This window comes from Palaemon carinicauda, chromosome 37, assembly GCF_036898095.1.
Source record: "Palaemon carinicauda isolate YSFRI2023 chromosome 37, ASM3689809v2, whole genome shotgun sequence".
NCBI classification, from domain to species: Eukaryota; Metazoa; Arthropoda; class Malacostraca; order Decapoda; family Palaemonidae; genus Palaemon; species Palaemon carinicauda.
The window spans coordinates 48703724-48719635 of record NC_090761.1 but is presented as its reverse complement, the minus strand read 5'-3'; the positions used below and the strand labels follow the sequence as shown (position 1 = coordinate 48719635).

The 15912-nt window shown below is 48.8% G+C and overlaps 1 protein-coding gene across 1 annotated transcript in view; it reads right to left on the bottom strand.

Moving 5' to 3' along the window:
* LOC137629303 (fanconi-associated nuclease 1-like) overlaps nucleotides 1-15912 on the bottom strand; it is a 79292-nt gene that overhangs the window by 28845 nt on the left and 34535 nt on the right. Inside the window, exon 3 of the mRNA XM_068360561.1 lies at nucleotides 12239-12358. Coding sequence (XP_068216662.1) covers nucleotides 12239-12358 — 120 coding nt within the window. The remainder of the gene's footprint in view (nucleotides 1-12238; nucleotides 12359-15912) is intronic.

Here is a 15912-nt window from a genome sequence, read left to right as displayed (position 1 = left end):
TCGCAAGAAATCTCGTCTCTCTCCAGCTCAACAATTCCAGTGGCTAGGAATCCAATGGGACTTAAAGAAGAGGAGAGAAATAGCGGGATCTGTCAGGACTCTAATCCGTCACAAGAGGATTTGAAGACGCCAACAGGAAAGAGTATTGGTCTCTCTCCAGTTCGCAGCAGTGACATACCCGGTGCTAAAAGCACGTCTGAAAGATGCATCAGGAGTCTGGAGGAAATACGCATCAAACGCTCGAAGAAATCAACTAAGGTTGACCCCAACCTTGTTGCGCACGCAGTTGAGGCAGTGGTCAGCAGCCAACAGCCTAGCACAGACAATTCCCCTGCAACCACCACAACCATCAGTAGTGATACACACGGATGCCTCCCTGGAAAGATGGGGAGGCCATTCTCATGACAAAAAAGTGCAAGGGAATTGGTCACACCAGTTCAACACCTTTCATAACAACATTTTAGAAGCTATAGCAGTTTTCCCGACTTTGAAGAAACTATCCCCTCGCAGATCAATCCACATCAGATTGGTCCTGGACAACGAGGTGATAGTAAAGTGTCTAAATTGACAAGGTTCGAGATCACCCCACATCAACCATGTGATGTTAGCCATCTTTTCCCTGGCAAGGAGGAAGGGATGGCACCTATTAGCAGTTCACTTACAAGGGCTCCGCAATGTGACGGCGGACGCTCTATCCAGGCGAAACCCCATAGAGACAGAATGGTCCCTAGACGCAGACTCATTCTCCTTAATTTCGGAAAAAGTCCCGGAACTGCAGATTAACCTCTTTGCAACGGTTGACAACAAGAAACAACCTCATTACGTAGCCCCTTACATGGACCCTCAAGCAGAGGCGATGGACGCCATGTCCCTAGATTGGAACAGGTGGAGTTGCATTTACCTGTTTCCACCAAGCAATCTGCTGCTAAGAGTCCTCGACAAGCTAAGATCCTTCAGAGGGACAGCAGCAGTAGTGGCCCCCAAGTGGCCCAAAAGCAATTGTTTCCCTCTAGTCCTAGAGCGGAAACTGAAGCTGTTTCCTCTGCCGAATCCAGTACTATCTCAACTGATCCAGAAGTCGACTGTCTACGCTTCATCCTCGAGAACGAATCTTGAAGGATAAAGTTGACTTCACCGAGGAGTACAAGTCAACTTCGACTAGGAGACAATATGAATCGTCATGGAAGAAATGGGTGTCCTTTATGAAAACAAGGAAATCGACAGAAATATCGATAGATTTCTGTCTTGCATTCTTCATACACCTACACGAACAAGGCCTGGCCTCTACTACAATTACCTCGTGTAAATCGGCCCCGGCTAGACCACTTCTGTATGCTTTTGAGGTGGACCTCTCTAGTGAAATCTTTAATAAGATCCCAAAAGCATGTGCTAGACTCAAGCCAGCAACCCCACCAAAGCCCATCACGTGGTCTTTGGACAAAGTCTTGTACTATGCTTCGAACTTTAACAATGAGGATTGTACTCTAAAGGATTTAACACAGAAAGTCATATTTCTGTTTGCAATAGCCTCAGGGGCTAGAGTTAGAGAAATAGTGGCCTTATCCAGAAGCGAAGGCCATATTCAGTTCCTAGACTCAGGAGAACTGAACCTTTTATCCTGATCCTGCCTTTCTTGCCAAGAACGAGCTACCCACTAAGAGGTGGGGTCCTTGGAAAATCTGATCACTGAAGGAAGATGCCTCTCTGTGCCCAGTAGAGTGTCGTAAGGTCTATTTTCGAAGATTTTCGAAGAACTTCAGACTTCAAGGGAGGACAGGTCTTCAGAAGCGAAACCTCAGGATCAAACCTATCTTTAAGACAACTGAGAGCGAAGCTCACCTTCTTTATTCGCAGAGCGGATCCTGACAGTACACCCGCAGGTCACGATTTGAGGAAAGTTGCTTCTTCGTTGAACTTCTTTCAACATGTGGACTTTGAAAGACTCCGCTCATACACTGGGTGAAGATCATCCAGGGTCTTCTACAATCACTATGCAAAGCAAGTACATGAAATAAAACACTTTGTGGTGGCGGCGGGTAGTGTCATTAAACCCGTCGTCTAGTGCTGCGATGAACAGTGGACTGTTTTGGGACTTTACAGTGCATCGGGTGCATGGGTATACTTAACCTCTAGTGCAGATCACAGCGATGATCAACATACTGTTTTATATAGGGGCATACCTGACCAATACACCAGTGCCGAGTGAACGTTTGCGTCACAGTGTTTATGCATTTCCGAACATCTGAACATGTCAGAGAGAATTAGTTTCACATCTCCATTGAGCGGCGTTATTCTGATAATGTATTCATGTATTTTTTCTAAACGAGAAAATATGGACTTTGATGTGTTGTAATGCTGGATCAGATTCATACTTTGTTGTAACTACATTTGATAAATTAGTTGCAAAATAAAATACATAAAACGTATTTGCGTCTTATTACTGCTTCCTCAGTTATAGACTAATAAAATATACTAGAGTTTTATTTAATCCCTGTATAGGGCTTATAGCTTAAAATCACAATAACAATTTCTGAAAGAACGAATCTTACATTCTCATGGTAAGTAAAAAAGGTAAGCTCCAAAGTTTTCCCTTTTGTTCCTAAGGAAATACAAAACTTGAATCATTATTGTCGATGTCGACATTTTCCCTGCTAGGGCACTAAACCAACTCCAGGCTTAGTGGAAATGACAGATCTCTTAAATTGCATATACAGGTCTAGTAGACCAGATAAGGAAATCTATTCAAGGTGGAGGGCATATACACAAACCCACAGCTAATAGTAATTTCAAGACAATTCTTGAGTATGCTTCCATCAGGACGACATGGCCTGAGCCCAAAAAACGGATTTTTAGCAAAGTGAAAAATCACAAAATTTTAAGTAATTTGTATTTTTCCTAACATAGGCCTACTTACCTAGAACTACCTTCTTAGGAGTTACTGGTAACTCTACCTAACCGACCAGCTTTTTGTATAGTTTACCCTCTTCCCGTTTTCTACGGGGTCAACCTCAGGCAGTGTGATACGTGCCCTGAGACGACCCGGGGTCGGGCAGCGTGCTAGCTCAGGTCGAATCGTCAGTAAGTTTCGTTGGAACAGGTACTACTCGATCCTGCAGGTTCTCGGGGAAGAATGGGTGGGCCATAACCCGAAGGTAGTTCTAGGTAAGTATGTTAGGAAAAATACAAATTACTTAAAAATTTGTGATTTGTTCCAACACGGTTACTTACCTAGAACTACCTTCTTAGGAGACTTACACTTTAGGAGGTGGGAGTGTCCTGCAGGGATCAGAAGTCGACGGGGAAGCACGCGAGATAGGGAACCTCTAAGGAGGTCTTGGGTCCACGACCACTAGAAAACTGCACGAAAAGAAGGGGAAACTATCCAAAAAACTCACTTAGTGCCTAATGGCTTACCTTTTCAAAACCAACTCCGATACATGTCCTCTTGAAGGGCGCTCCTTTAAGTGACTAAGGCCTTTTCAACATCTTCCTGGCCCGGACGGACCGGGGAAGGAAGGAAAGGGGGGTAAGGTTAAGGAAGGAACTAGCGTCTCTTGGCATTAACACCCCCGGTTACCCTGGGGCTATGACCTTAGATCTCTTGAAGGGCCGAAATGATTGGGCCAATGGAAAACCTGTCCAAGGATTTTCTCGAGCAATCTTTGAGATAGTGTTCAGTGAAGGTGTACTGTCTAGACCAGGTCCCAGCCTTCAGGATCTTTCCCACAGCCATGTTTTTCTCGAAGGCCAGGGAGGTGCTCAGACCTCTAATATCATGTGGCCTTGGTTTTCCTGGGAGAGGAGTTCCAGAAGCCTCGTAGGCCCTCTTTATCACCTGTCGCAGCCAGAAAGAGATAGAGTTCTTCGAGACCGGTTTCTTCACCCGGCCTGTTGAGATGAATAAATTTTTTATCTGAGGGCGGAAATTTGCGGTCCTCTCCAGATATTTTCTTACTGTTCTCACGGGACATAAGAGTAGATCCTTCGGGTTGTCGGAGCGAGGGATGGCTGGCACCGAAAAACCATCAAACCGAGGATCCCAACACGCCGGGTTCTGCGTCTTCGCCACAAAGCTAGGGACAAACCTAAAGGTAACTTCTCTCCACCCTTTGGAGTGTGAGACCTCGTAAGAGAGGCCGTGTAACTCGCTAACTCTTTTCGCCGAGGCCAGGTCTAAAAGAAAAGCTGTTTTAAGGGTGAGTTCTCTGTCTAGTACGTCCCTGAGAGGTTCGAAGGGCGGCTCTGACAGAACCTTGAGAACTCTGGCTAGGTCCCACTGCGGAACCCGTACCTCCTGGGGGAACATGATTGTTCAAAACTGCGGATGAGCATAGAGATGTGCCTTGAGGCTCCCAAGTCAATGCCCCTAAGAAGGAAGACTTGACTTAGGACTGCTCGAACTCCTTTGATGGCCGGAATGGACGAACCCACGTCGTCTCTCAGGTACACCAGAAAGTCTGCAATGTCCTGGATCGACGCCCCTAAGGGCCTGATGTTCTTGGACGCACACCACTTCACGAAGACTGCCCACTTTTCCTGGTAGACTACTGCCGAGGAACGCCGTAGATAACCCGACATCCTTGCCGCGGTTCTCGATGAGTATCCTTCTTTCTTCAGGAGCTTCTCGATAACCTCCACGCGTGAAGGCGAAGGGATCGAAGGTTTTCGTGCCACCTGTGAAAGTGAGGTTGACGCAGGAGGCGTGGCCTGTTCGGAAGCGGCCAAGGAGGACGAAGAGCTAATTCTTTTAGGTCTGCGAACCAGTCTCTCTCCGGCCACCAGGGCGCTACCAAAGTCATCGACAGGTTGGACGACACTCTCACTCTGTTCAACACTTGTCCTCGAACGCTGCTGACGGGTCTGGGATCGGAGAACAGAACACGGGGAGTTGGGCGTTCAGACGTGTGGCGAATAAGTCTATCACTGGGGAGCCCCACATTAGGATGACTGCCCGCGCTACCTCCGGGTGTAGGGTCCACTCTGAACCTATCACTTGACCCGCCCTGCTGAGGCCGCCGGCCATCCCGTTCCTCTTTCCTGGGCTAAACCTTGTCGTCAGTTCTATCCCTTCTTCAGTCGCCCACTCTAACAGTTCCGTGGCTAGGGCGCATAGGACCCTTGACTTCATGCCTCCCTGTTTCTTTACATACGCCACTACTGTGGCGTTGTCGCACATTAACGCCACAGTGTTTCCTCGCAGGAAGTGTACGAACTGTCGACACGCCCTCAGAACCGCTATCATCTCCAGGATGTTTATATGGAGAGACGCCTCCTCGCTGGACCACTGTCCTTTTGTCGATTCTCCTAGCAGGTGTGCTCCCCAACCCTCCTTCGATGCGTCCGTGAACAACAGCATCTCCGGGGGATCGGGGGCAAAGGGCATACCCTTCTCTGTGCTCGACCTGATGTTCCACCAAAGAAGGGTCTCTCTCTCGTTTTTGGGAGGACTGGGACTATTTTGTGGGGCTCCTTGCCTTGGTTCCACGACTCCTTCAGATTCCACTGTACCGGGCAGAGCCTGAGCCTCCCTTGCGGTACTAATTTTTCCAGCGAAAACAGATGACCCAGTAACTTCTGCCAGTCCTTGGCCCTCCTGGGTTGTCCTGTCAGGAAGGGTTGAAGGATATGTTCCAGGTTGGCTAACCTCTCCCCTGAGGGGAAAGCTCTTCCTAACTGGGTGTCCAGGACCATCCCCAAGTAAGTCATTCTGGTGCTGGGGACTAGTTGGGATTTTCCTAGGTTGACCGTGATCCCTAATACCCTGCAGAGGTCGAGCAACATAACGCCTTGCTCCTTCAGTTGTTCCCTTGAGGCAGAAAGAAGCAACCAGACGTCCAGGTACCTGAGTAGTCGTATGCCTTTCTCGTGTGCCCATACCGAGATCGTGGTGAACACCCTCGTGAACACTTGCGGGGCCGTCGAAAGGCCGAAGCACAGGGTTTTGAACTGCAGGACCCTGGACTCCCACTTGATTCTGAAGAACTTCCTGCTGGAGGGGTGCACGAGGATTTGAAAATAGGCATCCTTGAGGTCGAGGGACATGAGGAAATCCCCCTCCCTCAAGGCTGCTAGCACCGTCTTGGGGGTGTCCATTTTGAAGTCCGTCTTTGAGACGAACTTGTTGAGGGCTGAGAGATCTATGACCAGCCTCCACCCTCCTGTCGATTCCTCCACAAGGAAGAGCCTGCTGAAGAAACCCGGGCCGGGGTTCTCCACTGTCTCCAAAGCTCCCTTGGCGATCATGGACGCTACTTCCTCTTGTAGTGTCGACCTCTTCAAGGGGTCCTTTGGAACCAGCCACTCGGCCTGATGGGCTGGGATGAGAGGGGGAGGCTCTTCTAGGAAAGGGAGTCTGTAGCCCTCTTTCAGGACCGTCACCGTCCAGGGATCCGCACCGAGATCCCGCCCTGCTTGCCAAAAATGTCTGAGGCATCCCCCTACTAGGGCCTCCTGAAGGAGTAGGGGGCCTCTCTTCCTACCTCCTTCTGGAGGAGCGGCCAGAGCGACCTCTCCTAGAGATACTGTAGGAGGGTCTGAAGGCTGACTGAGGGGCTTCGTTGGTCCTACGGGTGGTCTGCTGAGAGGTTTGAAGCCAAGGAGCTGACGGTGGGTCTCTTCGAGGCAGCAAAGGGGCGGACTGGGAGGAGTGAGGGACATCCGCTGAGGCTCTTCTAAACACGGGCTTCCTCATGGGGGGGGGGCCTAAGGTCCGTGTCTCTCACTCTCCTCCCTTTCTCCATCGTATCCTCCACCAATTTGAAGGGGAAAAAGTCGTTTCCCCACACAGAGGAATTCCTCAGTCTCCTAGATTCTCTGTCCGGTAACTTCCGCACCAACTTGCTAAGGACAGTATCCCTCTTTCTAAGTACCCAGTTCGTAGCCATAGACAGGGACTGGGACGACAAAAACTTAAAGGCCTTGCCTCCCGAACTAACTAGCTCCTTCAGCGTGGCCTGATTGTCTGGAAGGGAGAGGTCGTGGGACGCCTGAAACCCCACCAAGTTGCAAGACCACCAATCCAACCAGGAGGACACGTAGACAAGGTCCTGTGCCATGTCCTCCATCATAGAGGCTTCTGACGGGGAAAAGCACACGGGGCAGTGGTGGCCCTGTCTTCCGAGGCTCCCTGGTTCAGTGAGGTCACCGCTGTTCTACCGCACGGGGTCCGCTGCGATGCCCTACTGGGACGTAGAAACGTTTCTGCGATTTCAGCCCTGGAAGCAGCCTGGAGGAACTCTGGCTTCTGGGGTCCTCCGCCAGTCCTGCCAGGTAGCTATCTATTCTCTCCATCCCCAACTTCACGTCCGGAGCGAGAGGGAGAGACAACGAAGGCCTTTGTTGCACAGGGTTGACGACCATTATGGACAGTCCGGAGAGCACGGCCTTTGCTGCTGAGGGCTTAGGTTCGTCTAATCGGTGGTGTCGACGAATTAGGGCCAGAACCTTACGGTAGGAGGAAATGTCGTCAGACGAGCACTCCCCTCCTTCCACCAGGGCGCCCGTCACCAGTTCCTCCGTAAGGGGGTACTCCGTGAAGGTAGGAAAGGCAACGCTGGACTAGTCTGCCCGTGGTATGGGCTGCCCAGTGGGGACGAAGGTATCCGTCATGGGAATACCTTGTTCCACGGGGGACTCCGTGGATGGGGGATCCATGCGGACCGACGGGCGCCCTTGGTGCTTTAGGAAGGCCTCCAAGGTGCCCGTGGTTGACGCTAAGCCTTCCTTCATAAGATACCCGTGGTATGGGCTGCCCCGTGGGGACGAAGGTATCCGTCATGGGAGTACCTTGTTCCACGGGGGACCCCGTGGATGGGGGATCCATGCGGACCGACGGGCGCCCTTGGTGCTTTAGGATGGCCTCCAAGGTGCCCGTGGTCGACGCTAAGCATTCCTTCATAAGATACCCGTGGTATGGGCTGCCCCGTGAGGACAAAGGTATCCGTCATGGGAGTACCTTGTTCCACGGGGGACCCTATGAATGGGGGAATCCATGCGGATCAAGGTGCCCGTGGTCGACGCTAAGCCTTCCTTCATAAGACGTACGTCCTTCCTAAGGGAAGAAGAAGAGGAGGCCACCGTTGGGTTAGCCACTACACGGGGGGCCTGGTTCGACCCCTCTTGCTGGGCGACTGGTCCGAAGGAGGAGGTAGGAGGATGAGACACAGAAGGCGAGGCTCTAGGGAGCCACCCGGAAGCGGCCGCGGCTGTGGTAACCTTAAACAGCTCGCTCCGGGGCACTGTGATGTTCACCCACTCCTTGGACTTGCTCTTCTTGGCTTTCTTCTTAGAGGAAACGTCCAAGACTGCGGGGGGAAATCCTCGACGTTTCCCAGGTGTGGGAGGCTGCAGAAACACAGGGGGTAGCGTAGACGAGGGAGCGATTGAAGTACCTGAAATAAGCCATGATGCCGGGGAAGAATCCACACTTGGATTCCCCCATATAGGATCTTCCAAGGAGACGGGACCTGCGGGCACCAGGACCTCGCCTCCTACCCACACTCCCATACTACTCTCAGGGCCCACACATGCCTGCCCCACACTAGACACTTCCCCCACAGGAATATCAGACTCTTGGGGAAGGGCATTGGGCCTCTTCCCCGCAACGGACTTACCTCGTCCCCTACTCTGGGTAGGGGAAGAAGGACGGGAGCTACGGTCTGCCGAGACTTCTGGAGAAACCACAGGCGACGAGACACTGGATTCCTTAGGCGACTTCTTAGCCGCCTTCTTCTTCTTAGTCCCGAAGAGCACCCACTGGATCTGACTCCAGTTAGGACACTCCGGGCACGTAGAGGCAGGGGAACACACTTTCCCCCTACACGTGGAGCACAAGGAGTGGGGATCAATCTCAGGTTGATCCAAAACGCAATGCTAATACACCCAGAGACACAAGGATGCAAAGGGAAAGTGAAAGGGAAACACGCGGGTAACACGCGGTAAGCACAAAGGATCGGGGGACACAAAAGGGTCGCACAGGTAAGAGAGAGCGCGGCGAGATGTTGATCACGCCGCGACCAGAAACTTACAGACGATTCGACCTGAGCTAGCACGCTGCCCGACCCTGGGTCATCTCAGGGCACGTATCACACTGCCTGAGGTTGACCCCGTAGAAAACGGGAAGAGGGTAAACTATACAAAAAGCTGGTCGGTTAGGTAGAGTTACCAGTAACTCCTAAGAAGGTAGTTCTAGGTAAGTAACCGTGTTGGAACAAATCTATTTTTGGGTGAGAGTGCCATATCGTCCTGATGGACCCATCCTTTTGCTGACCCCTCCAAAAATTACTTTTTCTGCGGTCATTTCTGCTTAACGACAAGAAAAGGAACGGCGTCGCGGTAGTAGTAGGGAAGGAGGTCCACCAGGTATCTAGAACGGCACCCCCTTCTTTTGCCACTCTTCCCCCTTACAACAAAAAGTTTAATCTATTCGGGGTGAAGATTGCTATGTGTCGTATCTAGAATATGTCCCGATATTATGCGATATCCTTTATTGGATACTCACGCCAGGAGTTAGAATCCTGGAGACCTTAGGTTTATTTCTCTGGGAGTATCACTGTAGCAAATATCCCTTAGAAGGCTACCTAAAGGAACCCTTCCATCAAGACGACATGGCAATCTCACCCAAAAATAGATTTTTCACTTTGCTCAAAATCCGTTATTTGTTCCAGCGTAAATACAAACCCTCCGCTATTTGGGGGTGACTTACTCTTAGGAGGGAGGAAGTCCTCACCAACTGGCCTTGGTCATGACCTGGGGTCCTCTCTATTTTGATCTGTGATCGATAGTAGACGGGACCCTACCCTCACTAAAATCAAGTGCCGATATGAGGTATTGCACTGATAGCAGCCAGTAGAAGCTTGTGTGTGAGTGGAACTAACAGTGAGGCTTAGGAACTCGAGTACAAAACCTATTGTTATTAAGACTTGCCCAATACCCTCCCTAAAAAAGGTATTGGGGACGTAACAAAGAATTACAGTATTCTATACTTAGGAGGCACAAGGGAAATGAGTCTTACCTGCAGCGAGGTGAGGTTAGCTATGCTGAGGCTTGCGGAGCTGTTTTCCCCAGAGGGGAGAAGGTGAAAGGAAGAAAGGAACCAGATATTCTTACTCATTCACCCCAGACTAATACGGGTAACCTCAGCCCTCAACCCTCTGCTACTTGTCCATCCAGGAGTCTGAGGTGTTTAGACCATTTGTTGTGCGACCACCATAGGACCGATGGAAAAAGTCTCCATGTTCCTGTGGGTTACATCTTTGCAGGTACTGTAGTGGGCCGTGAAGGTCGATTGACGCTTCCACATGCCCACTAACAGTATCTTTGGATGGAGGAGGGTCTAGATTGAGAGCAACCTCAATAGCCTTCTGAAACGGGGGCGAGCTGGTGTCGTTCTTTTAAGGTAACACCACAGACTCCTCACTGGGTAAAAACCCAGTTGATGGGTCTTCGGTTACTGAACGAAGACTCTATCCAAAATGGGCTGTACCTAGGGTACAGCACACTCACATTTTGAGTCTTGGCAATCAACTCAGGGATGCCATTTTCAAATGTGGCAATTATTTCCTTTTTTAGTTGAATTGTCATTCTCACTGTCTTCTTCTCTTTCTGCTCATTTCTGGCTTTCTTTGGACCCATTATGAATGCCCAGAGTTAATAAAAAAAGCACAAAAATTTAGATTAGCACAATCTAAAACACAAGGGAATGCCTGAGTCTTCCTTCGATGACAGGCTGGCTCAAATTGTCTCTGTGACATTTTGAACTCAAAAGTTTTTGGTCAAATACCGATTTGTTCGAGTTGTGAGTTGTTCGAGTACCAAGGTTCCACTGTACAGTATTACGATCTTAAAATCGTTACAGCTTCTTTCAATATTTAAACTAAAATCTTATGACAACCAAATAAAACATGGGAAATAAATATAAAAAGAAACTCACAAAAAACCACATGTTTATTCAAAAACTTACAAAGAAAATCAATGTTACTTATTCGGTTACTTTAACTGACAAATCAAATACATCAAAACATTAATAGAAAAGGGGAACAGTCAGTAAGGTAGAAATACTTAAGGAATAGTTTCCTGCAGCTGCTGAGACAATACTGGTACGGAGGCCTCAGGCTTGAGGAGGTCGGCTGAAGTTCAGATAAAACTGGCATGATGACTTTGAATTCGAAGACGTCACAGAAAGGGTGGCATCAAGATGGGACATCAAAAGTCTTCTTCAAGAATACGATAATAGTGTTGAACTATACTGCCGGCCGCCCACTCAAATTGAGCGGCGATGACCCTGAGAAAGAGCAAGACCTAAGTCAAGCTCTGAGAGGGCCGCACTCCCTTCCTCCAGCAGATTCCATGTAAAGGGGAAGGCGACGACAACAGCTGAACGGAGGAGTAGCCAAACGATGAAGATTCCCCTGTGGTGGCAGCCAAGTCTAAAGGAAGGCTATCCGCCAATAGGATGACCAACGTCCCAGAGGAAGGATCGGGTAGTAAAGGTTCTACGTACTTGAGAACCTGCTGTACTACGCTACAACACAACATATTCACTGTAAAGAAAGTTTACAACATGTATATAAAAACATTAAGAATGTTTTCATATATGTAGAAGAAAAACATAAGTTAAAAAGACAAAGATTAATGGCCGTCCATAAAAGGTGAGGAGGAAAAGCGGCAACAACCGCTCTCCCTCTGAGCCAGAAATAAAGTGAAGCAGAGTCACAGGTGTGTGAGTGAGAGGGGTAGCTGGCTAACCCCCCTAACCAACCCCCCAACTAGCGGGATGGGTAGTTGACCGTCGCTAAAATTCTAATGGCTCATCCTTTCAGCTTTGCCCGAAGTAATACCCATATAAATAACGTTAGTTTGTATTCCAGTTACGGAACAAAACAAAGAGAAAATAACAAGATTAATTAAAAAGACTAAGAATGTACAGAGCTGTGGCTGAATTCAAAGTGAGGTTTGCTCTACCTGTCAAGTGGGAGGGTCATACCTCCCACCTGATGGTTAACCATTGTTTACCTTGTTAAAAGTTTAAATCATACTCCTAATAAAGGTTAACAGTTTTTATTACTTGTAGAAACAACCTGCTATTACAGTTAACCTTTAGGAGGAATAAAGAAATAGCCAGAATGAATGCATAATATGGAACAAGCTCTAGGTTAAAATTTAAAAAAATTTGTTTACCATCCTAAAGATACTAAGTGATATACAGTACCGTATTATTATAGAGGATATAAATACAAACCTTCTTATCAGGATTCCAAACAATAAGATCAGGAAATCCACTCCGAGTGAACCTGTGATCTAGAGCTAGTCGTCTACAGATAGATGCCACAACTGGTAATTTTAAGCTTAACACCAATCCCTGTGGATAATTAAAAACACATGTTAATCCTTGAAATTACTTGAATTCTTCGGTGAGGATACATCATTATACTTCATAACACTTAAGAGAAATGAGAAAATGCTCTAAAATGCTTGAATATGACAGATTCATAAATAATTTGTATTTTTCCTAAAAATATAAACCTTTAGCTATTTGCTAGGGGTTACTACTTATGGCAAAGCTGAAAGGACGAGCCTTTAAAATCTTAAGAGAGGGTTGACTACCCATTCCACCAGTTAGTGGGGGTAAGGGGGGAGCTTCCTACAGCTCACGCTCACACACCTGCGATTAGCTCACTTTGCTTGGAGGTAGGACTTCAAGGGGGATAGGGCTGCTGCTTTCCCCAAGAGATGGGAGGATGAAGAAAAGAATAAGAGCAGCCCGTCAAACCTTTTCATTCATGCAGACTAAAACCGGGTAACAGTGTCCTCAACCTTCTGCTACTTGTCCAAAAAGGAGCTTGAGGTGTTATACCAGCCGTTGCGCAGCCACCACAGGGCCGACAGAGAACATATCGAGCTTCCTGTGGGTCACATCTGGCAGGCAGTGGGCTGTGAACGTATTCTAACGTTTCCACACCCCAGCCTATAGAACCTGCGTCACCGAGAAGTTTTTCTTGAATGCCAGAGACATAGCTACGCCCGACATTGTGAGCTCTGGGGCGACATGAAGGAGGAGGGTCCGGATTCAGGGTATGGTCTATGACCTTGCAAATCCAGGCAGAGATGGTGTTTTTAGTGACCATCCTCTTGTTCTTCCCTGTCCTGACAAAAAGTGCAAGCACACTGGGTCGGGCTGCGGCTGTTCTCTTGAGGTACAGCATCAAACTCCTCACTGGGCAGAGTAAGAGATGATCAGTGTCATCAGTTAGAGCGGAGACTCGAAATTTGGAAGAAGTCAAATTGGGGATCCACCATTTCCAGATTCTGAGTCTTGGCTAAAAACTCAAGGACAAAGCCGTACCTTACCTCTTCCCATTCCCTTGAATGGGCTATGTTGTATGAGAGACCATGAAGTTCACTGACTCGCTTGGCCGAAGCCAAAGCTAGTAGGAACACCGTCTTCCAAGTGAGGTGGCAATCTGTTGCCTGGCATAATGGTTCATAGGGAGGTCTCTTTAGAGACCTGAGAACTCCAACCACATTCCATGGGGGAGGTCTCACTTCTGACTGAGGACAATTAAGTTCGAACTCCGTATGAGTAAGTAAGGTTCTAGCGATGAGGAAATGTCCATTCCGTTGAGTCTAAGGGCGAGGCTCAAGGTTGAGCAATAGACTTTAACCGCCGAGACTGAAAGGCGCATTTCCTCACGCAAATACACGAGAAACTCTACTATTACTGAATTAGTGGAAACGAGAGGAGAGATGCCCCTTCCACAACACCAACCACAGAAGACTTTCCACTTTGCCTGGTAGACTGCAGTTCATGATTTTTGCAGATATCCAGATATCCTGCTCGCAACTTGTTGCAAAAATCCTCTGAGAGAGGAGATGCTGGATAGTCTCCAAGTGTTAAGTTGTAGCGAAGCTACGGCTTTGTGGAAAATGTTGGCATGTGGTTGTTTGAGTAGATCGTGTCGTGGAGGGAGTTCTCTTGGAGACTCCATCAGCAGTTGCAGAAGGTCCAGAAACCATTCCGCATGATGCCATAGCGGAGCTATGTGAGTCATTGAGAGGTTGACCGATGTTCTGGCCTTGTTGAGTACCCTCCTCATCGATGTTGTCCCACCGTTGTTGGAATGCATCTTGCCAGAGAGCCTTGGGGTCTGGAACTGGGGAGCAGTACAACGGGAGCCTGAAGTTCAGGGCTGTTGCGAAGAGATCTACAGTCATAGAACCCAACAAAGTCAGGACTTTGTTGTCTACTAGATGATCCAAAGATCATTCGGTACTCACTACCTGCAATGCTCTGCTCAGATTGTCGGCAAGTACATTTCTTTTGCCTGGAATGAAGCGTGGCAATAGTGGCATCGAGTGAATCTTGACCCATCTTAGTATCTCTACTGTTAGATGGGACAGGAGCTGCAAAAAGGTACCTCCTTGTTTATTGATGTAAGCCACTAGTGTGGTGTTGTCGCTCACCACCACCACTGAGTGGCTCGCCAGGAACTAGTGGAACTGTTGAAGGGCCAGAAATATGGCCTTCATCTCTTAAGAGATTTATATGGAGGTACCTTTCTGACTCTGACCAGAGGCCTGTGGTCGTGTGGTGCAGCACGTGCCCCCCCCCCCCCTTTTTTTTTTTTAAGCATCTGAGAACAGCATCAAATCTGGGGGGAGGATGAGAAGATCCACTACCTTTCGCAGATTCTCGTCTGACACCCACCATTTGAGGTCCGTCTGTTCGACTGATTTCATGGGGATCAGGATGTCTGAGGAGTGGAAAGCCTGATTTCACCAGGACTTGAGTCGCCACTGGATAGATCGAATTCTGAGGCGACCGTTGGGAACTAGACAGGCCAGAGATAAAAGGTGCCCAAGAGGACGGAGCCACGTCTGGGCTGGAAGTTCTCGTCTGAGAAAGGGTCTTGCGACCTTTCTCAGCTTCATTATTCTGTTGTCTAATGGGAAGGCTTTATGGAGATTGGTGTCTAATATCATGCCTAGGTATACTAGTCTCTTCATAGGAAGCAGGGAGGACTTCTTGAGGTTTACCATGATCCCAAGATCTTGGCAAAACCTCAAAAGTTTGTCTCGGTGTTAAGAAGGGTTGATACCGAGTCCGCTAGGATTAGCCAGTCGTCCAGTAAGTGGAGGAGACGGATGCCAATCCTGTGTGCTCAAGATGACACAAGGGTGAACTTTTTGGTAAAGACTCGAGGTGCTGTGGAAAGACCAAAGCACAGCACCTTGAACTGGTATTGTCTGTTGTCTAGGCTGAATCTTAAGTACTTCCTTAAAGACATATGGATTGGAATCAGGAAGTACGGGTTCTTTAGGCCCAGTGTGCAACATGAAGTCACGTGGTCTTACCGCTTGTCTGACTGTGTCTGCCATCTCCATGCTGAACGGAGTTTGTTTGACAAACTTGTTCAGAGCTGAGAGGTCAATGACGGGTCTCCAGCCTCCAGACGCCTTTTTCACAAGAAAGAGTCGACTGAAGAAGCCTGGGGACTCGTCGAGGACCTCCTGGAGAGCGCTCTTCTTCAACAGGGTCTGGACTTCTACCCGGAGGGCTAGCCCCTTTGCTGATCCCATCACAAAGGAGTCTATTGACAGTGGATTCCTGTTCAGGGGAGGGAGCAGTGTTGTGAATGGGATGCGATACCCTGAACGAATCACGGAGATTGTCCAGGCTTTGGCCCCGAGTTGCTTCCACCCGTCCCAGCAACTTTGTATGCCTCCCCCCACTGGTGGACAAGCGGGGAGAATGTCTTTCCTAGCATTTGCAGCCTCAGCCACTCCCACTAGGAAATTTTCCTCCCCTGGAGGACTTAGTGCCTTTCCTGTCTTTGGTCGGAAAGGGCTTCTTAGACACACTGTCTTCGCTGCTGTCTTGTTCTTCGAGGTCTTAGCTGGATGGGACTGCTGGTG